This window comes from Planococcus citri, chromosome 2 (genome assembly GCF_950023065.1).
Source record: "Planococcus citri chromosome 2, ihPlaCitr1.1, whole genome shotgun sequence".
NCBI classification, from domain to species: domain Eukaryota; kingdom Metazoa; phylum Arthropoda; class Insecta; order Hemiptera; family Pseudococcidae; genus Planococcus; species Planococcus citri.
Genome location: NC_088678.1, coordinates 59,515,268 through 59,536,189, shown reverse-complemented (window position 1 = coordinate 59,536,189; position 20,922 = coordinate 59,515,268). Strand labels below are relative to the sequence as shown.

At 34.9% G+C, this 20,922-nt stretch overlaps 1 protein-coding gene and 1 long non-coding RNA gene across 2 annotated transcripts; one reads left to right on the top strand and one right to left on the bottom strand.

Annotated features, from left to right (window-relative positions):
• Positions 1 to 1,158: 1,158 nt before the first annotated feature.
• LOC135836824 (uncharacterized) lies at positions 1,159 to 20,435 on the bottom strand. Its single transcript, XR_010557086.1, has 4 exons — positions 20,290 to 20,435; positions 19,074 to 19,199; positions 4,145 to 4,343; positions 1,159 to 1,417 (listed from the first exon to the last, which is right to left on the bottom strand). It is a non-coding gene; the product is annotated as an uncharacterized LOC135836824 (long non-coding RNA).
• On the top strand, positions 1,246 to 20,418 carry btv (beethoven). The gene is made up of 77 exons (XM_065351864.1): positions 1,246 to 1,344; positions 1,441 to 1,608; positions 1,695 to 1,809; positions 1,973 to 2,090; positions 2,172 to 2,305; positions 2,404 to 2,495; positions 2,588 to 2,728; positions 2,817 to 2,916; positions 3,017 to 3,165; positions 3,267 to 3,497; positions 3,566 to 3,735; positions 3,804 to 3,996; positions 4,163 to 4,390; positions 4,475 to 4,573; positions 4,643 to 4,773; positions 4,856 to 4,999; positions 5,077 to 5,286; positions 5,384 to 5,630; positions 5,705 to 5,854; positions 6,166 to 6,371; positions 6,453 to 6,568; positions 6,645 to 6,799; positions 6,877 to 7,044; positions 7,124 to 7,282; positions 7,370 to 7,509; positions 7,590 to 7,809; positions 7,878 to 8,102; positions 8,177 to 8,368; positions 8,456 to 8,637; positions 8,713 to 8,848; positions 8,934 to 9,053; positions 9,161 to 9,343; positions 9,423 to 9,646; positions 9,736 to 10,042; positions 10,130 to 10,237; positions 10,303 to 10,459; positions 10,552 to 10,759; positions 10,831 to 10,937; positions 11,027 to 11,205; positions 11,276 to 11,499; positions 11,592 to 11,697; positions 11,768 to 11,908; positions 11,987 to 12,126; positions 12,214 to 12,328; positions 12,408 to 12,527; positions 12,602 to 12,737; positions 12,827 to 12,940; positions 13,013 to 13,248; positions 13,321 to 13,434; positions 13,500 to 13,608; positions 13,721 to 13,883; positions 13,959 to 14,148; positions 14,218 to 14,432; positions 14,506 to 14,739; positions 14,811 to 15,020; positions 15,096 to 15,309; positions 15,390 to 15,490; positions 15,564 to 15,714; positions 15,806 to 15,826; positions 15,899 to 16,038; positions 16,100 to 16,185; positions 16,250 to 16,413; positions 16,497 to 16,655; positions 16,732 to 16,971; positions 17,048 to 17,197; positions 17,287 to 17,406; positions 17,485 to 17,674; positions 17,760 to 17,917; positions 17,983 to 18,222; positions 18,304 to 18,529; positions 18,598 to 18,794; positions 18,862 to 18,985; positions 19,085 to 19,179; positions 19,277 to 19,483; positions 19,563 to 19,765; positions 19,839 to 20,037; positions 20,108 to 20,418. Exons 2-77 carry the CDS (start codon positions 1,456 to 1,458, stop codon positions 20,261 to 20,263), a joined length of 12,405 nt encoding a protein of 4,134 aa, XP_065207936.1. The 5' UTR covers positions 1,246 to 1,344; positions 1,441 to 1,455; the 3' UTR covers positions 20,264 to 20,418.
• Positions 20,436 to 20,922: the final 487 nt, after the last annotated feature.

The following is a 20,922-nucleotide window of genomic DNA, read 5'->3' as shown; positions in this document are numbered from 1 at the left end:
TGCCCAATTTAATATTCACGCCTTCTGGAGCAAATTAAAAATTCTGGAGAAATTTTAAAATCGTGCTGGAGGCTCTAGATTGGTGGGAAATGGCGGAATTCGGTCTCGGGAGGTTAGTTATGGACGAAATACAGCGATTCGCGCAAATTTCAAAAATTTCCTCGCAAACGGGAAACTTTTGATTTTTTTGGATTTTTTATTTGAAAAAAACTGGTCAAAAAACCACTCTTGAGGTGTCCCTCTCAAAACCGACTCAAATGTGAATCAACTTGTTAAACAGAGCGAGTATAACACACAACTCGATTTTTAGCTGCCCAATTTCATATTCACGCCTTCTGGAGCAAATTAAAAATTCTGGAGAAATTTAAAAATAGCGCTGGAGGCTCCAGAATGGCTGGAAATGACGAAATGTAAATTTGGGGGGTTAGTATCAGGTTTAAGACTTATTTTGAACATTTTTACTGATCAAGTACATACTTTTTTTTAAAAAAAGCATGAATCACCAAAATAGTCAATATTGGATTTTCAAAAATTCGCCAAAAATCGAAAAATGAACTTGGGCAGCTGAAAATTTGGATTTGGGGGTTTTAGAACCTGCTCTTTCCAAAAATCGTGGTCCCGTTCAAATCGGAAGCGGACACCTCAAAATTAATTTTGACAGCTAAAAATCGAGTTGTGATTTATTCGCGACTTATTCAAAGAAATTATACACATTTGAGCCAATTTCCAGGCACATAAATAGGTACCTAATATAGAAAAAAAGACAACTCGAGAGGTTTCCTTGTTAGTAGGCTAATGATTTCACTGCTCTGCTTTGTACCTGGGAATGATTTTAACCCTTACCTTTCTCCCTCTTCTAATAACACATAAGAGCCGGCAAATTACGAACAGCTGGCTTACATTAGACGCATACCATCGTTTCCATAGCGACTCTATTTACAGCAATGCTCAACTTAAATAAAATTATATACAACTCGAGCATTTCTTATTCAACGACGAAATGATAATGTTTATTTTTTTGTTGAACATGGATTGACAATAAACATGGATATACTTCAAGACAATCGAAAAGATTTCATTATTAAAGTATCAGGTTAGTACTTTTGTACCTACTCTGGAACACATTTGAACACTTGAAAAAAAACTAATCACATAATGTTACTACATAATTATTTATGTAAAACTAAATAAATTTTATTTTACACAGAAAATTATTTCGGCAAATCGGTCGAAAATTCAGAAAAAGTCTATAAAAATGAGATCGTCGATAATTTTCTCAACGATAGAAAAGCGCTCCTTTTATGCATTGATTTCACTGGATCTGAAATCCTTATTGAGCAAAAGGTGAGCTGGCTAATGAGCTGAATCCGCAACAGATCGTCCTTTTTATTTCAAAAGATGCTTGTTTTTTCAACCCCTGAAATGAATAATTTTTTTCAGATATCTCCTCAAAAAATGAAAAATGCCTTGGTATTCTACAAAACTTCTCCCAGTGCTGTGACCGGTGACAATATGAATGATCTTTTGAGAATATGCTCGCTGCAGAATCCTCCTTTGAGCAGCTTCTATAGTATTTTACAGAACGTTTATATTCCAGCATTGTTTCAAGTACCTACGATATTTTTTTTAAGCTGTTAGGTATAGGTTATAATAGGTAGACTATGTGATTGATAAACGGCTGATTTTATCTGTAGAATGAACAAGACGCGAAGGATATAAAATTAAGAATGCTATTTGAAAATTTACAAGCTGGCTTGAAAAGTGCTGTTGTAGAAAATGGGGCAAAAGACACGAAATCATCGCTATCAGGTAGGTAGATGTTTTGTTCGTTGGTTTCGATGCTTATCGATGAGGTGTATTGTCTACGAATTAGACGATAACGATAAACAGGATACCATTTCGTCTACGTCAGCCGTCTCATCGTCTACTATACCTATACATATTGTTTCAATGAGAAAAAAATTCATTCAAGGTGTGTTATCACTGAAAGACGAATGCGATTATTGGGATTACATTGTTCACTCGAAACAAGGGCAAGATAAATCGCAAGCTAAACGCGTTCTGCAGATATTGAGTCCTTTGGATACCAAGTAAATAAAAGCTAGTTGTACGTTTGCTCTTGATAACAAAAGTTTTGTTCGGAATATAAAAATTGAACGATGATTAATCAGGGTTTTTCAAGCAAATAAATTAATCAATTTGGAAGATTTGCTAGAAGACGCTTACAATGCATTGGATGATGTTTGGAAGCTGGATGATTGCATTTTCCCCCAAGATAGAATGGATAATTTATTTGATATAATTGGTATGTGCCTGTCTACCTAATTACCTACCCAACTAAACTATGGACTTTCTTTCTTATTTCCAAATGTACCTATTAATAAATTTCGTATTCATTGTTAGGAAACACGGTTTGTCAAATCATCCAAGAGAACCTGAAGAATAAAAACGTATGGAAAGAATCATTCCACGAAATAAACGAGCTTCTTCTAACAGTATGAAAATTTATAAATTTTCAACATTCTGTAAATAACCAAAAAACACATTTTTTAAACCGATTGAAAAATTTCCGTTGTTGTTTTTCTAGTGCATTGAGATATGTAACAAATGGACAGACACTTGTGATCAATTAACAAAGATAATTTGGCCTAATTATTCTCTTCATAAATGGACTGACGATCCCCATTGCCCTAATTACATTAAACATTTTGCAAACCGACTGAAACAAGTGAGTAAATATTTTTATGATTTGTTAAATCGCCAAGAGGAACAATTTTTTCAGTTTTTTTTTTTAAATTTGGATTTTCCCCCTCTAGATTATCGAGGTAAGAAACGTTCATCAGAATATTTGTCAAATTCTCAGTAAGAAAGAACAAGACGAGCTCAATGTTTCGGAAGTTTTCAGCATATTCTCAGGTACCTAGGATCATTTGGCTCATGGTTTTTTGACCCATTTTAGCTCATGAAAAGATGAAAAAATAGAAACTATAATTTTTCATCGTTGAAAATTCTTCAGATATCAATCCAATTCAATACAATCCCTACACAGATCATATGTGGAAATCAGCTTTGATATTTTTCGACGAAAATCTAAAACCTTTAGAAGAACATGTTGGTAATAAAATAAAAAATAAATTATCCTCCAGTAACGGACACGTATTTCAGGTAAATTCTCTCTAAAAAAGCACATTTTCGAAAACGTTTAACCCTCCTATCAGCTCACCTTGCGCCCATTTATTTTTATACCTTCCTTGTCAAATTTTCAGCTCCTGGAATGTTTCATTCGTTACCAAAATTTAATCCAACGCAATGAAATTCGAAACATGATTAAATCAGAACGACAAAAATTACTGATACTGTTGCAAGACTACATTAATGAAATAACCTCGTCGGATCTCTTTTCAAATGACGCGTTTTCCAAGAAATTCCCCGTGGAGTACATTGATTTACCAGAGTTAGTTTTAAAAATTATGTGGATCAAAGAAACCATTAAAAAAGTAAGCTAGGATATTACTATAGTTGATTAGGTGATTTGGAGTTTTTCAAAGAAAAATTTTATTGTTAGGTCAAAGACATGGAAACTGTGGGTCAAAATGTTTTGCACGATTTAGCAAATTATACCAAATTGAAAGAATCTATGTTATCGTTTATCAAGGAATTGCAAGCCAACGATTCGAATGCCTTCAATGAATGGTCGTCTCAGACTCGTAAAGCTATTGAAAATGCTAATTTGAGGTATCCTTATATTTTTTTACTTATACTGAATTCAAACCAGTCAAATTTTAATCAAAAGTTAATTTCAGCTTACGTACAGAAGATCCTGTTGTACATTTCGAGCAAGGGAAATTAATGAAGGTCAACTACAATCCCAAACTCGTTAAATTAATTAAAGAAGTGCACCAGCTACAATTACTAGGCTATAAGATTCCGTCTAAGATCACAGAAGTTGCTGACAAAGCTAAATTATTTATGCAACGTGCCAAAGCTTTAGAACAGGCAAGTATTTTTGGCACCTCCCAGCAAGATAAAACTTTTTTGATCAAATCTGGAAGCCATAGGAGAGACAATTTGGAGGGAAATGATGGGATTTCATCAGATAGGATTCACTTGATGCCGAGAAATGTAATTCAACCCATGTACTTACAAGTTTCAAATTTTCCAGGTTGCCAATTTCCATAACACAATCGGTGATCGAATGATACCTTCTCAGCGTCCGATGATGTTGTCATCAGCGATGGATCTGTCGAAATTAGTCAAGTCTGAAAATTCCGTCACATGGTCTGATAGCTCAGCTGTTGATCAATACATATCTCGTCTCCAAACCGTAGTCGAACGATTGGCCACTGAAAACAATGAATTATATTTTTACCACACTCAGATAACTCAAAAGGTATAAATTATACTCGAACCAAGTAATATTGTCCAACTAAGTAGGTATTTATTAATAAAGTTTTGCATTTATTTTTATTGAAAGGTGTCCAGTTTAGCAGACACTGATTTATTACAAGACAAATATAAATGGAGGGATACACTGCGTGAGATCCGCAATACGATAGCTGAAGTCAATCGTAAAGTAAGTTTTCACTAAAATGATCGTGTATTAGAGTGTAGGTATTTTCGTTAATTATTTCGATGACTTCAGTATTCGAATACAAAAACGTGGCTCATTCACTGGGATCATCAGATCTACAAAGTTTTACAATATCGATATCAAGTTGGTCTCTTGAACTTGAATCAGCATTTACCAGAGATTAAAATCGAACTGGTTTATAGGTTGGTTGATCAAAAATTTATAGTCTTCCTCAATTTTAATTTTCTTTTGAATTATTATGATTAATTCAATTCATCTACTCAGACAGCAAAGATTACAATTCAATCCCCCTTTGGAAGAAATAAAAAAAAAATACTACAGTCAACTCAAACGATTCATAACCCTCCCTCTAACTTTTCAAGGAGTTTCTGAAGCCTCCAGTTCCATATTTCCAGTCATGGTCAGCAGGTAGTTGCATCAAAATATTTAGAAGATCATCTCTTGGATCATCATTTATACATAGATGCACCATGAATACATTTCAGGAACGCTGATCAATTCCAGCAAGTTTATGCGAATGCTGAAAACCTTTTCGAGAAGCTACTCGCCTTGCAAGATGAATGGATCGATAGAGTAGCTCTTGGAGCTATAGATTTGGAAAGCACTGCCAGAGATTATATCACAAATGCTGACGAATGGGATATGAATTTCAGAACATCCAAGGCTTGGGGTCAAGAAATAGCGAAAATAGTCAAGTATGTAATCAACCTGTCAATTGCAGTAGGTATCTATAATTAGCATACCTTATGATTCATCTTCAATCTTCATTAAATTTATGGTTTACATCCGCAGTTGTGAACATAGAGTGGAATGTTTTACTGTTACCACTGCCCCCGTGCGTTCAGAAATCGAGCTCCATAATAACAGATATTGGGATGTGCTCTCTATAACGCTGTATTCATCCATCATGATGGATGTAAACGCCATTGAAGAATTTATCTCTGATTCGAAGAAAAAACTCGACTATCAACCTCAGTCTTTAGAAGAGATCGGTGATGCCAGCGAAGCATATCGACAAATTGTTGAAAAATCAAAGCTTGTGAGTTACTTGTATCATGAAGGGGAAAAAATATTGAATTTTTCTAATTTTTACTTATAACATTTCTCTGATAGATGCTTGACATGATGGAAGAAATGGATAAGAAAAATAAAGTTCTGTCTTCTTGGACAAAAGAACGAGTTAGTCAAGTAGCAACAGCAAAACAAGCGTGGAATAACTTTCACACAGTATTGGATAACCAACAATTCCACATGAATCGACAGGTAAATAATTTCAGAAATTGAATCATGCAGGGTGTTTCAGGACCATGAACAGAGATTTTCACACAGCAGCCATATAATTCATATATGTAGAGTTCATGTAGGTATAGTTGCCTAACTTTTGGACAGTAGGCAAAGTACAGACTCGTTCAAAAATGCTTCACATAGGCTGAACATCATTATTCTTGATAGGCGGGGTTTGCGCCAGGAGCTTCAAGGAAAACGTGGTCTCTTATTTACAGAATGTCAGAAATTGGCAACCTACATACTTATATGCCTTCCTAAAAATAATTTTTTCCTGTCCACTAATTCAGGTTGAAACCATCAAATCTAAACTGATAAATGAAGCTGATAACTTGGCCTCTGAGCTGGAAAAATTTGTTATACGTTGGAAACGAGTTCGTCCCAAGGAAACAGACCTCATTGATGGAAACAATGAACTAATCGAAAACAATTTGCAAGTTTTGAAAGAGAAAAGAGAAGAATGGAATAAGCTATACGAAAATATCTCTAAAATACGGTAGGTATGCTTTTCTCAATAGGTACATACAAATTATAAGCTCAACCAAAATTCACAGTAAATTTTAACTTTCCAATTTAGACGAGATTATGAAAAATTTGGTATCCAAGTGCCAGATTTTTCAGAGTGTACTGAATTTGAAAAAGAATTGAAGGAAACGGAAGACATTTGGGGGCTTTATGAGCAATTTACTCAAGGTAAATATTATAATGTATCGCTGAGAAACGAACTCAAACCAGAGTAAAAGTACCTACTCCGAAATATTTTTCATAGGGATTTCTGAATTGAGTGCCGAAGAATGGCTGGTTTTTCGAGGAAAAAGCGTGAACAAGTTTGAATCATTCCTCTTGCAATGGGAAGAAAAACTCAACAATACCACGATGACTCCATTAACGGCAAGACTGGTATCTGATTTACAAAACCACAAGGTAAGTAATTTGTGCGCTCATATCCTGTTGTTTAAAATAATGGCCAATGGATTAAAATGTCAAGATATTTATTACAGAATTTCATTTCACAAATAAAATACCTACGAGGTGAAGCATTTAGTGACAAACATTGGTCAGAACTTTGCACTTTGTTGAATATTCCATCCAAATCCATCGATCAGTTAACATTCGGAGATTTTCTCAAAGCACAAGATTCAGTTATCAGCAATCTTGATGCCATACAAGTCTGTAAACTAATATTCTAATATTCAACCATAAATTTACACATAGTTACTTAGGTATTTCATTTGAAATTTTGAATAGGAATTGAACAATAGAGCTGCCAGTGAAATAGTTATCAGGCAGGCATTGGCTGAATTGGATGTATGGGAAGTGGAATCCAAGTTTTGTTTCATGTCTCATATTGATAGTAAAGGATCTGATATAAATTTAATCAAGGACTACAAGAATATTCTTTCAAAGGTATGTACAAAAAAAATGAAATTTGCTCAAAAGTCCAATATTATAGATATTAACAATTTGATTGATGCCATTTTCAAACTCTTATAGATAGGAGATAACCAATGCTTACTACAATCAATGGCAGGTTCCGCTAATTATGAACAATTTCGAGACCATACTTCACTTTGGGAAACCAAACTCATAGATTTAGATTACTACTTGAGAAATTTAAATGAAGTTCAAAGAAAGTAAGCGAATTAGAAGCCAAGTAGGTAGGTACCTATCTCGTTCAACCAGAGTTCACAACAGAATCGTTTTTTTTTTTTAGGTGGTTATATCTGGAGCCAATTTTCAAAAGTGAAACTATGAAGATTGAAAAAGCCAGATTCGAACGCATTGACAAAGATTTTCGTTACATCATGAATCTCGTAAATACAGGAGACCAGCGAGTCATTAGTTTATGCAGAATACCCAATTTACGTTACACTTTAGATACATTAATTCAGCAACTCAACATCTGCCAAAAGAGTTTGAATGAGTACTTGGAAGTAAGGTCTTCAATAGGTAAAATGATATTTCTGAACTTCAATTTGGATACAAATGAGAAATTTTACAGGAAAAAAGACTGAAGTTTCCAAGATTTTATTTCCTAAGTGACGATGACCTATTGGAAATATTGGGCCAGGCTAATAAGCCGGAAGTGGTACAATCTCACTTAAAAAAACTGTTTGCTGGAATCAATAGCGTAGTTTTTGACAAAAATAATATCATTGCTGTTAAATCTCTCGAAGGAGAAACTGTATCTTTAAATAATCCTGTCACCATTTCGCTTGATGTTGAGGTTAGTTAAAATCTTACTCGTATTTTAGGGGGGGGCAGAAATTTGTAAATGAACTTTCATTATCCATTTTATAGAACTGGTTGAGCGGATTGAGTGTAGAAATGCGTGAGACATTGAAGAAATCTTTGATTAAATGCATAAAAGGAGCAGATCCATTGGTGTACCCTTCTCAGATTCTATGCTTGGCTGAAAGCATCTCTTTTACATTACGTTGTGAAGAGGCCATCAAGCAAAGGAAACTGAAGGTGTTATTGAAATCTCTTGAGGTATACCTCGTCTTGAATACGAGTAAATACTTGATACATCCTCTGAAAATGCTTTCTACTGAAAAAGACAATTTTTTTTCTCGGCAGGATCAACTCGGAGCATACACGAGGTTAGATTTGGAAATGGAAAATAATAAAGAGACTTCTGTACTGGAACTGAAGTTGAAAGCATTAATATTTGACACTATATATCACATCAGTGTAGTCAACGATCTCATCAATGATGGAGTTGATGAAGTAGATGAATGGGGTTGGCAAAAACGGATCAGGTAGATCAACATTTGAAGATGCAATATTATGATTTGTGTACCTATCTGTAATGATAATTTAATATCTTCATTCAGATTCTATCTAAAAGATGGCAACATTTCCATTAAAATGGTTGATGCAGAATTCCAATACTCTTTTGAATACCAAGGAAATGCTCCAAAACTAGTACATACACCGTTAACAGATCGATGCTACTTAACCTTGACACAGGTAGATGATTCCTATTGAAATTCTTATACTTTTGTTATTGTAAAAAAATAAAATTCATCTACTTAATTAACATTTTTCTTCAAAGGCCATGAGTATGGGATTGGGAGGAAATCCATATGGTCCGGCAGGTACAGGAAAAACAGAATCTGTCAAAGCTCTAGGAAGATTATTTGGAAGACAAGTATTAGTTTTCAACTGCGATGAGGTAAGACCTCGCATAATAAACATAGATTTTTTTACCTACATTCTGCAACTTTATCTAGCCTATTTTAAGCTCTACTACATAATTCACTTTTTTGGTCAAATTGTCAGGGTCTCGATATTCAATCATTAACAAGAATATTGATTGGATTGGTGAAATGTGGAGCTTGGGGTTGTTTTGACGAATTCAATAGACTCGAAGAAGCCACCCTATCAGCAGTATCAACCCATCTTCACATTATTCAAGAAGCTTTAAGAAGTAACCAGAGAAATATTGTTTTGATGAACAGACAGGTCAGTGAAGAATTGAAGATCCTGCCACCAACTTAAAAATACACAACTTCTTATCCGGCGATAATGATTTTTCACTTAGATCGAACTAAATCCAGATACTGGAATATTTGTGACAATGAATCCAGTCGGCAGAGGATATGGTGGTCGACAAAAATTACCAGATAACTTGAAGCAACTTTTCAGACCTATTGCCATGTCTCAACCAGATAATTTATTAATTGCTGAGGTCATCTTATTCAGCGAAGGCTTCAAAAAGGCCAAACTAATAGCTAGAAAACTGGTTCAAATTTTTGATATCGCCAAGTAATATTGCTGTATTTTTTACCAACCAATCCTTTATTTTGCTCTATGAGATTGAAAATCTTATAATACCAGCGTCATTTTCTTGATAGGAAAGTCCTGTCTCAGCAAAAGCATTATGATTGGGGTTTAAGAGCTTTAAAGACTGTTATTGGAGGCTGTAAAACTGCATTAAAAGCAAATAAGGCATCAACTGATATTGATGAGTTTGCTTTGGTAGTCCAAGCTGTTAGATTGAACACTTTATCCAAGATAACGTTTGCTGATGCCCAACAATTCGATATGTTATTGAAAGACACTTTCCAAGGAGTCCAATTTCATACTATGGATGATCAGGATATCATTGGAGCACTTGATGAAAGCTTCAAAGATCTCAAATTACAACACAATCCTCGACAAGTGAGCTCTTTAGACACCTACCTACCATCATCTCTCTCAAAAAAAGAATGTTCCTACAATGATTTGATAAAATGTTTATTGATTCAGGTAAGGAAGTGTTTGGAACTTTATGAACAACTGGAGCAAAGAATGGGAGTAGTGATTGTTGGACCATCTGGATCGGGGAAATCCACCATCAGCAAACTTCTGAAGCATGTAAAGTAGATATTTTTAAAATTTTCATGATTAAGACTTTGGTCTAATGTTGATTTTTTGAGTAGGCTTTAGTAAAACTTGGACGAACTATTAATCAATACACAGTTAATCCAAAAGCAATGCCACGTACTCAGCTTCTAGGCCAGATTGATGTGGACACAAGACAGTGGATTGATGGTGTATTGAGTACCGTGGCCCAACGTGTTTATGTGGAGCCTCTAGGTAGGTCCTACATACATAATATGTATTAATTAATGATTGTAATTGAGTTTTGGTGACATGAGCTGGAAACTGTAGAGATGGTATTTTTGCAGATATTCAATCATGGATATTATTTGATGGAGACATAGACCCTGAATGGATCGAGTCACTGAATTCTGTTTTGGATGACAACAGATTACTGACTTTGCCATCAGGATGGAGGATACAATTTGAGTCAAACGTTCATTTTCTATTCGAAACTCATAGTTTGCAACATGCTTCTCCAGCAACAGTTTCCAGAATGGGAATAATTCTAATGAGGTTTTGATTGCACTTAGATTCATTGAACATAATCAGCAGTTTAGTTCAAATCTTATGAGTTTGGTTTACAGTGAACAAGATCTGGATGTCAAGTATCTAGTGGAAAGTTGGCTTCAGAAGCAATCTCCTGAACAAACCTATGAGTTGAGTCCACTAATAGAAAAATATTTTTACAAAAGTAAGACATGTCCTCGCTCAGATAAATTTGCTCTCAAGTGACGAGACTTTGAAATGATGCAAATATGTGATCATTTTGGGTACATTCAGGTCTAGAATGGATCAATACAAAGGGAGAAAAAATAGCCAACATGTCCACTGTATCATTGGTTCGTTCCTGTTTATCTTTAATGACAGGAGTGACGAGCAAGTCACAATTTTGCGTTTCTCTGATGCATGGATTGGGATCAGTTTTGACCATTTTGAGCAAGGAAGCTTTTTTCAAACAAGTAATTCTCACATAAAATATCACGGGCTCAAATACATATGACTCCATTCTAATTATATTCTACTACTCAGATTTTAGAATGGACTGAGGAATTCATACCAGACCAGTCAAAAATATTGTTCAGTTACTTCAATAGCACCAGAAATTGTATCGATTGTTACAGCAGCGACAACACAATAGAGATATCAGGAATTGTAAAAACTGCTCAATTCAAATCATGCAGTGACACACTAAAGACATGGATGACGAAAGGAAATTCCTTCATCCTAGTGGGACCTCAAGGATCTGGAAAAAGGTATTGTCATCTAAATTTAAATTCATCAAGATCTATACCCCAGCGAGGCCCCAATAAGAACCAATCAACTAATTTCATTTGTTACTTGACAGTGTACTGCTTGATTACTGCGTGCAGGAAATCAGGGGCATAGAAATTGTGACGATTTGTTGCAGTCCTCAAATAACTCCTGGACATGTTTTACAAAAATTGACCCAAGTAAGTGTGCGTTCAGACATAAGTAGATATGGAAGTATAGGTACCTACTTATTTCGATTCAACTTTTCAGGTTTGCATGTTTGTCAACAGTAATCATGGCCTTGTATTTCGGCCAAAAACTTCCGAGAGACTAGTTTTACATCTGAAAGATCTAAATCTGGTTCAAATGGATAAATGGGATTCTAATATACTCGTTTCCTTTCTACAACAAGTAAATATGCAACTCCAGAATTTTATTCCATAACAGACTATTCCTCTCTAAATAGGTCTGTTTCTGACATTCAAACAGGTACTAACATATCAAGGATTTTATGACCCATCTCATATGGAATGGGTAAACATGGAACAGATTAATTTTGTATGCTCGTTACTATCTTGTGACAACCTGAACCCTAGATTCATCAATTCCAATAATTTGATTTCAATTTGGTAATTTACTAAGTTCTATGCTGAATGGTCCTGCACAAAACATGGTTATTTGGAAACAATTTTCATTCAAAATAATTTTGGTTGCAGGCCTCCTGATCAAGCAGATTTGCAGACTATATGTCTTTCATATTTAAGACCACTGAATGTAACAGAAAAGCTGACATCTGTCATGTCTCTTGTCATTATAGGGATCTATATAAAGGTATGCCCACCTTCCTCATTTCTGAAATGAAGGAATGAGAAAGTGTACTAATTTAACTTGATTCTAAATGATGTTTAAGGCGAAAGATCATTTTTCCAACGAATCACATTCGCACTACAAGTTCAATTTACGAGACATTTGCAACTGGTGTGTTGCTTTGAGAAGATATAACACCACAAACAACCAAGAAGTTGTTCAGGTAGAATTTTAGAATGAAATAATGAATAGAACTTCATCAAAATAATTATTCATTCGATATCTATGAACTGGCAGGCATTGCTGTATGAAGGTTTTAGACTCTTTCAAGATAGGTTAGTAAACGATCAGGACAAATCTCAATTTTATGGAATCGTTAGAAATGTAGTAGACATGGAGCTGGGGCAATTGTCCGCTATAGACGAAGTTGATAGTGAGTGTTACTTAAAAGTAGTGCATAAACCTCGTATTAGGTGAAATTTCAAAATTACGAGAATGTGCATAACAAATTATTTTCCTTAGAACTAGTATACCTTTGCGACGATGCTGGATCAACAAATCCTGTTGGAGGAACTTTGAGACCTTATGCAATAGACGATTGGTTACTTCTTTTGCAAAAACAGGTCTCTCAGCTAGGTAAATCTACACTGCATACCTACTCGAAAACTTCAATCCAGCAACAAAAACTATAAATTCTCTTTTTTTCAGAAAATGAAGGCGAGGCCATCGATAAAAAGATATTGCTGCCAGAGTTGGGCAAAATGGTGGTATATTTTGAAAGAGTGTTGACAGCTCCTGGAGGCTGTCTTTTCCTACCAGGACCTTCTGGTTATGGAAGGAAAACTGCTGTTCGGATAATCTCAAAAAGGCAATCAGCACGATTATTTACGCTCAAAATGTCCACTAGTTATGGAATAAATAATTTTAAAAATGATCTAAAATCTGTAAGTGAATCAGCTTTCACCAAAAATGGTCACTTATAAAACACAGCTGAATGACTCATGCCTTCATTTCAGATGCTTCAAGCAGCTGGACTGGACGATCAAGTTATTTATTTCGTTTTTGAAGACTATCATATCATTAGCCCCGTCATATTGGATTTCATAAACAGTCTTTTAGCATCTGGAGAGGTAAATGAAAATTGTGATTGATTTTTGAAAATTGCATGAAAATTCTTGAAACAATCTTTGTTCAGGTTCCAGGATTATACCAAGCTGAAGAGTTTGAGACGTTATGTTCATCATTGAAAGATGTCAGCACACAGCATGATTTTCAAGGAAGTCCGAGTCAATTTTTTGTTGAACGTATGTCTTTTGTTGCGTAAAAAATCATTGTTGAAGGCTTCAAACGATTTCAATCCTTCAATGGCAGGCTTGAACAATTATTACTGATATATATTTGGTATCCTATTTTAAGGTGTACGAAGAAATTTGCATGTGATTCTGATCACTGATTTCACTCACGAAGAATTTTTCAATCGTTGGGAATCAAATCCTGTACTTCTGAGACGATGCCAAACAATCTGGTTGTCAGATTGGAGTACAGAGACAAAATTATCAGTAGTGGATACCTTATCCAAGTTAGTGGCTAAATCGACCCCTCGATAAATAATCCGGAATTACGTATATCTTCATTTTTGTACCTAATTTTTCAGAGGGTACGATAAAGATTCGGAATCTCTTACATTGAATGATGCAGTTCGCAACAGCTTTATAGAAATCCATGAAAATGCCAAAAAATTTATGAACATCACTCCAAGACATTTCACGTTACTGGTGAAATCTTTCTTCCACATAAAAATCGCAAGAGAAGAGTCAATATCAGAAAATGAACGAAAACTAAAAGTAATTCAACTTTAGTATTCAAATTCCTCGACAAAAAAATGAACCAATTTTTAACAATTTGTCAAATAGGCAGGTCTTTCTAAACTGGTGGAAGCTAAGACGATTGTAGCTCAGCTGAAACAAGATGCAGCTTCACAAGAATCGAAATTAGCTGAAAAGCAAAGTAAAGCTAATGCAGCACTGGAGCTGATCACAAAAACAATGCAAAACGCCAGCTTACAAAAAAGTGAAATGGAAGTTCTAAAAGAGAACATGGAAAAAGAAAACGATGCTTTGACCATTAGGTTTGAAAACCGACGCGACGTTTTCTATTTGCAAGTCTTCTCATCAGACCCTAATCTTTCTACGATTTTTTAGGAAAAAGGAAATAGACGTTGAGCTTGCCGAAGTAGAACCTGTTCTAGCTGAAGCTCGATCAGCAGTAGGTAACATCAAATCTGAATCGTTATCGGAAATTCGTTCCTTGAGAGCGCCTCCTGATGTCATCAGAGATATCTTGGAAGGTGTTTTACGTCTGATGGGGATCCAAGATACGTCATGGAATAGTATGAAAACATTTTTAGCCAAACGAGGAGTCAAAGAAGATATAAGGTGGAAACGAAATTCTGTACAATTTCGTATAAACTTATTTTGCTCCTTCATGGTGATTTTTTTCGTTACAGATGTTTCGACGCTCGCAGTATAGCTTTAGAAAACCGTTTACAAGTCGAAGAGTTACTTGGTCAGCGAGAAAAATCATTCGAAGAGAGGACTGCAAAGAGAGCCTCAGTTGCCGCAGCGCCTCTTGCAGCTTGGGTAATTGCCAACGTAAAATATTCCAGGATTTTGGAAAAAATTAAACCTTTGGAAATGGAGCAAATCAAATTACAAAAGTAGGTACCAATCGTGAATTGATTTTATAAATAGTTTTGAAATAACTGATTATTTTCACCGATGAAATTTTACAGTAAATTGAAGGAATCTGGCGATCAAATTTTGCTCCTAAGCAGTGGTCTTGATGACGTTGAACAAACCGTTTCTAAACTGAAGGAGCAGTTGAACACCAACACCAAAGAGGCTGCGGAGATAGAAGTTCATTTATCAAAAGTTCAAGGAACTATAGCTGCTGCGGAAGGTCTTGTAGTCAAATTGGATGAAGAATACTCTCGCTGGAGTGAACAAGTACCTTATACTTGAAGTGTTCTCGATTTGGATAAATACAAAATTTTGATGCTAAGTTTTTGTTTTCCCCTCTCAAATAGGTTGTAGATTTATCAAGTAATCTAAATTCGCTGTCCAATGATTGCTTACTTTCTTCGGCTTTAATCGTATATTTGTCCAATTCATCAGAAGACATTAGAAAGTACGTGATAGAAAATTTGTATTATAGATTGCAGTATGTACACTGAACTCATGTCAACTTTTTGGACTTCTAGGTCAACTCTGAGTGAATGGCAAAAAATGCTAAATGCTGAAAAATTCGAATTGGAGACATTCCTTAGTACAGAACAAGAACAACTCAGATGGTTCTCTGATGGTCTTCCATCTGATTATATTTCTATTCAGAATGCAGTAATTATTTCTCAGGTACTAATTAATTGCGGGAAATTTTTATTATTCATTTTGATAGATGAGAATAGCTCTAATTAAAATAAATTATTATCTTTGCATTTGAAAGCTTTCAAAAATGGATATCAGTGTAAGTTATTTGTATTTTAAAATTATTTCACCGCGTTTAAAGCTCATAAACTTTATTTATCTATTTTTTTAGACTTGCTTAAGACCTTTATTAATAGACCCCTCAAATATTGCATTAAAATGGCTACAAAACAAGCTGAATAAAAATAAAACAGTCGAGCTGATACCTCAGCACAGTCAGCGACTCTACACATCTCTGGAATTGGCCATAAGGTGAGTTAATTCTCTAGCTGGTAAAATACGTGAAAAAAATTTTCAAAAAATTGATTTTTAGGTTTGGAAAATCTCTGATCATTCATGATGTCACCTCTGTTGATCCAATATTGGTGCCAATTCTAAGAGGAAATTACACGTTCCAAGGTAATGAAATTAGACTCTCATTTTGAGAAACTGAACCAAAATTTACACTCAAATTCTATTTCAGGAACAAGAAAATTGATTGCAGTAGGGGAAAAATTGGTGGATTATAATTCAGATTTTCAATTGTATTTAATTTGTCGAGATTCCAAGCCAAATATACCATCATTCATCAAAACTTTATTGACCTGTATCAATTTTGAAATCACGTACTCTGGTCTTTCACAACAGGTAGGTACCTAGCGAGTTTCCCTCATCATTTCTCAATTTTAGATTTTTCATCATCTCTTGACATTTTTTTTTTTTTTCGAAAGCTGTTACGATGTGCTTTATCAGTAGAGAAACCAGAACTAGAAGATAAACGAGCAGAATTACTTCGAAAAGAAGAGCAACTGAAATCTAAACTCTTTGTTCTACAAGATAATATTTTGGTTGAGTTGGCAAATGCTCAAGGCAACGTGCTGGATAACAAAGTACAAAAATAAAAGTCGAAATTAATTCATTCAATTTCCCTATTGAAATGACCGGAATTTGATATCGTTATTTCAGGAATTATTAGCTACCTTGAACGAATCGAAGAAAAGCAGTTCTGAAATTAAGCAATCTTTACTGGAATCTCAACGTATTCAGGTCGAGCTTATAGATGAATGTGAAGTTTATAGACCAGTAGCTGAAAGCGCAGCCACTTTGTACTTCTGCACAATTCCTTTGCAATCGATAAATAATTTCTATCAAATATCCATCGATACTTTTATACAAATTTATAAGAAAATTTTCTCGCCTGTTCAAGTACGTAAGATGTGATGGTGTTGAATAAGTTGCATAATCTGTTACCTTTGTTTATCATCTAAATATTCGTTCAAAGGAGCAAATAGATTTCGATATCGAAAGAAAAACACGTAAACTGATCCAGCTCGTTTACCAATACATCAGCAGATTCCTGTTTAAAGAAGATTTGCTAACTTTTGCGTTGCATTTAGTGCGAAATATGCATCCTCAATGTTTCAAAGAAAATGTAAAAATATGATAATCATAATTATACATATAATATCAGGTATACCCACCAAAAATGAATAAAACTTCAAAAAAAAATCATTTTCACAGGAATGGGAGTTATTTAGTCGAGAAATATTGCCAAATGTAAAAAGTGATTCAGCCGAAGTACTCAATTCCATACCTTCTTGGGCCAATAAAGAGCAAGCATACGATATATACCTTTTAAAAGTAAAAAGAAAATCAATCTGTTCACAAGTAGGTACAAATAGTAAATGGATGAAAATGTTATAAATTTGTATTTTTCAGCAAACTTTACCCAAATTATACGCTCAACTGGACACCAAAAATGTCAAGGTGTGGGACAGATTTTTAAATAATAATTCCCACGATGCTTTGGATTTGCCTTTGTCTCCATTTCAAATGGTACTCGTCACTCAAGCATTTAAACCCGGGTTCCTTCACTCTGCATTGTCTTATTTTGCTCAAAGGATGCTTGGTATAGTGACCATAAAATACACTTTCATTCAAGTACCTATGAGAATTTTGAACGAAATATATAACTGATCTCTTTTCTTCAAAAGGATTACAGAGATTATCCTCTAGTGCCACACGACTAGATCAAGTATTACCAGAAACCAATTCGAAAGAACCTATTTTATTATTCGTTTCATCAGGGGCAGATCCTTCAGAAGAGATACGATCTTTAGCCAAACGTATTGTGGGGTCGAATTTTTACGAGGTAAAAATCACTGCTAAGATTGATTGTATTGATCCAATAATTTATGAGGTTCGATTTTTCAACAGATTGCCTTGGGACGAGGTGAAACAGAATCAGCCATCAAACTACTCCTCGAAGCAGCTGAAAATGGACATTGGTTAATGATGAAAAATTTACATTTGATGACCTCCTGGTTGCCAGTGCTGGAAAAAGAGTTGAAATCGATGAGCAAAGTTCGAGATAGTTTTAGATTGTGGTTAACTACGGAGCCTCATCCGAATTTACCCTCGGCATGGATTCAGATGTGTTTGAAAATCACATACGAGGTAACCTTAAGTGGAATCCTATTATTAATTCTTCGGCTGTTATAATTCAAACGAACATCAAATTTGTTTTTGTGATTTCAGACTCCTCAAGGAATAAAACATAATGTTGAAAGGACGTACTCCGCACTGACTAATCAACCTTTCGTATCAATGGAACATGCCAGAAGTATGTTTGTGTTAGCATGGTTCCATGCCATTATTCAAGAAAGAAGAACATTCATACCGCAAGGCTGGTGTAAATTTTACGAATTCAACGATTCTGATTTATTCACTGCTTTAAAAGTAATCAATGACAGGTTTAAAGTAGGTGAGTATGGGTTTAAAATGAGTTCCTATAAAAAACGGGGACCAAAATTCACAAGAAAATTTTTGCAGACCATAGAAATTCGGTGAAATGGGAATTCATTCATGGATTATGCGAACAGGCTATTTATGGAGGTAGAATCGATAACAACCAAGATTTGCTTGTTTTGAAATCGTACTTGAGATCTTATTTCAACTCTGACGTGATAAATTCTGGAAGAAAATTGGTGGCTCCTGATATGTACATTCCTAATTCATCAAACATCAGAGTAATTTCCAAATATTAACTCGTGATTATGATGCAATTTTTTTTTTAATTCGCAATATTTCATCTAGGATTTCACTGTTATGATACAAAAACTTTCGGAAGTCGATTCGCCAGAACTTTTTTCGTTGCCTTGGAACGTTGATTTATCTTGGCAAAAGAATCGTTCAACTGACGTCATAAACTGGTTAAAAGGTACCTACCCATCATACTACCGTACTACCCACTAGAATAATTCCTAAAAATGGTTCTAACTTCTAATGTAGTCTGAGTACTGACTTACTATAATTTTAGTCTTGAAGTATCAAAACATCCTGAACAAAACCAATATGGAAGAATGGAAATCAAAAATTTCTCCTATTTTGCATCTTTGGAAGCAGCTGAATCAGGTTTTTCATCATTCATTGCTCTGAAAAATAGATATATAAAGCTTATTTATCAAGTACTCGAAATAGCTAAAATTCTCTACATTAATTTCAATCACAGGAGGCTGGAATTTTGAAAATGAAAACAACTCAGGATGAACCTAGCCAGGAACCCATACGAGCTTTCATCATAAACGAATTTAATTTTGCTACCCAACTGGTCAGCTATATTCATAAGACACTAGTTGATGTGAATAAAGCAGTAAGATCTTCGGTCACACCAAATGAAACTACCATTGCCTTGATTACGACGATTGTAAATCAGAAGGTAGGTATAAAGCCAGAGAATTCATATTTAACGTAAGCACATCTACAAAATTATGCGAATGTTTTGCTTCATTTCATAGACACCGGATGATTGGTTATCATTTTGGGAAGGAAGTAAAAACGTGATTCCCTACCTAAAAAATGTAATGAGTCGAGCATCTTTCATAATGAAAATTTATAAAACAAAAGAAAATGCAGAAAATCTGATGACGAAGTCGATCAATTTGGCTAACTTTTTCAATCCGCAAGCATTTCTGAATGTTTTCAAACAATTTTCCTCCAGGTGATGACTCGAGTCAGTAACTGAAGCTCTCATTCCCACCTTACGAAGTAATTTACCAATATGAAATTTTCAGATTATCAAAAGAGCCTTTGGATAGTTTGAAACTGGAGTGCTCGTGGAAGAATTACATAGGAGATTCAAAGGTTACATTGACTGTAGAAGGATTGTTGATCGAAGGAGCACACTTCAAAGAATCATCGTTGACGGAAAACAGTCCCAATTCTCCAATGTTGAGTTCAGTTCCAGCTTTCAAAATTGCATGGACGTCAAATGTGGGTTTAGTTGGTACGTATTATTCAGTTGGTTCGACGAGAAGAAATTATGAAGGTTTTTGTTTTGCAGGATGCTTCAGAAAACTACCATGAAGGTTCTCTGCAAATTCCTGTCTATCATAATTCGCAAAGAGAAAGCATCGTTATGTTCATAAAAGTTGATATACCATCGGATGAATATGATAAATGGATACAAACAAATGTCGCAATCTATTTGCAAGAATAAAAATCTCAATGTAACTTAATACTTACAAAGAATTCCTGTGATTGAAATGTGAGAGGTACATAATTTCATCGCCGAAATAAACGAAATGTCGCGAACAACTAAAGCATTATTATTCCAATGTCATGATCATGAATAATTAAAACTTAAACCCTCAAGTTCTGTATTTTTTTTACTTAATTAAAATTATTATTGAAATTAAAAAAATTATCACCATCACTGATCACCCATGCGAAATTTCTTATCAAAAATCAAAAAAGCCGCTGATCATTTTTCATCAGTGTTGCAAATTGAAATTCGCAAAAATTTGACACGAAAATATTCAATATTCTGATCTTAGCGCTGCTGTTGCTCAAAATGAGTACTATTGGAAAATTGTCTGATCACAAATTAAGGTCATTGACCCGCTCTCGACGTGGTCGCGACCTCGCGACTCGCGAGTAGGTCTAGTCCAGTGAGTAACTGACTAACTAAGTAAGGTAAGAAGTACTAGTAGTGAGTACTGACTACTGAGTACTGACTACTGCCTCTGATACTGAGTAGGGTCAATGTAGGGTAGGGAGGGAAGGGTACCACAAACCACAAAAAGTAGTTACCTAATTACCTATATATGTCCGATACCGAAGTCCTATCCGTCTGCCGATCTACCATTGTACCATATT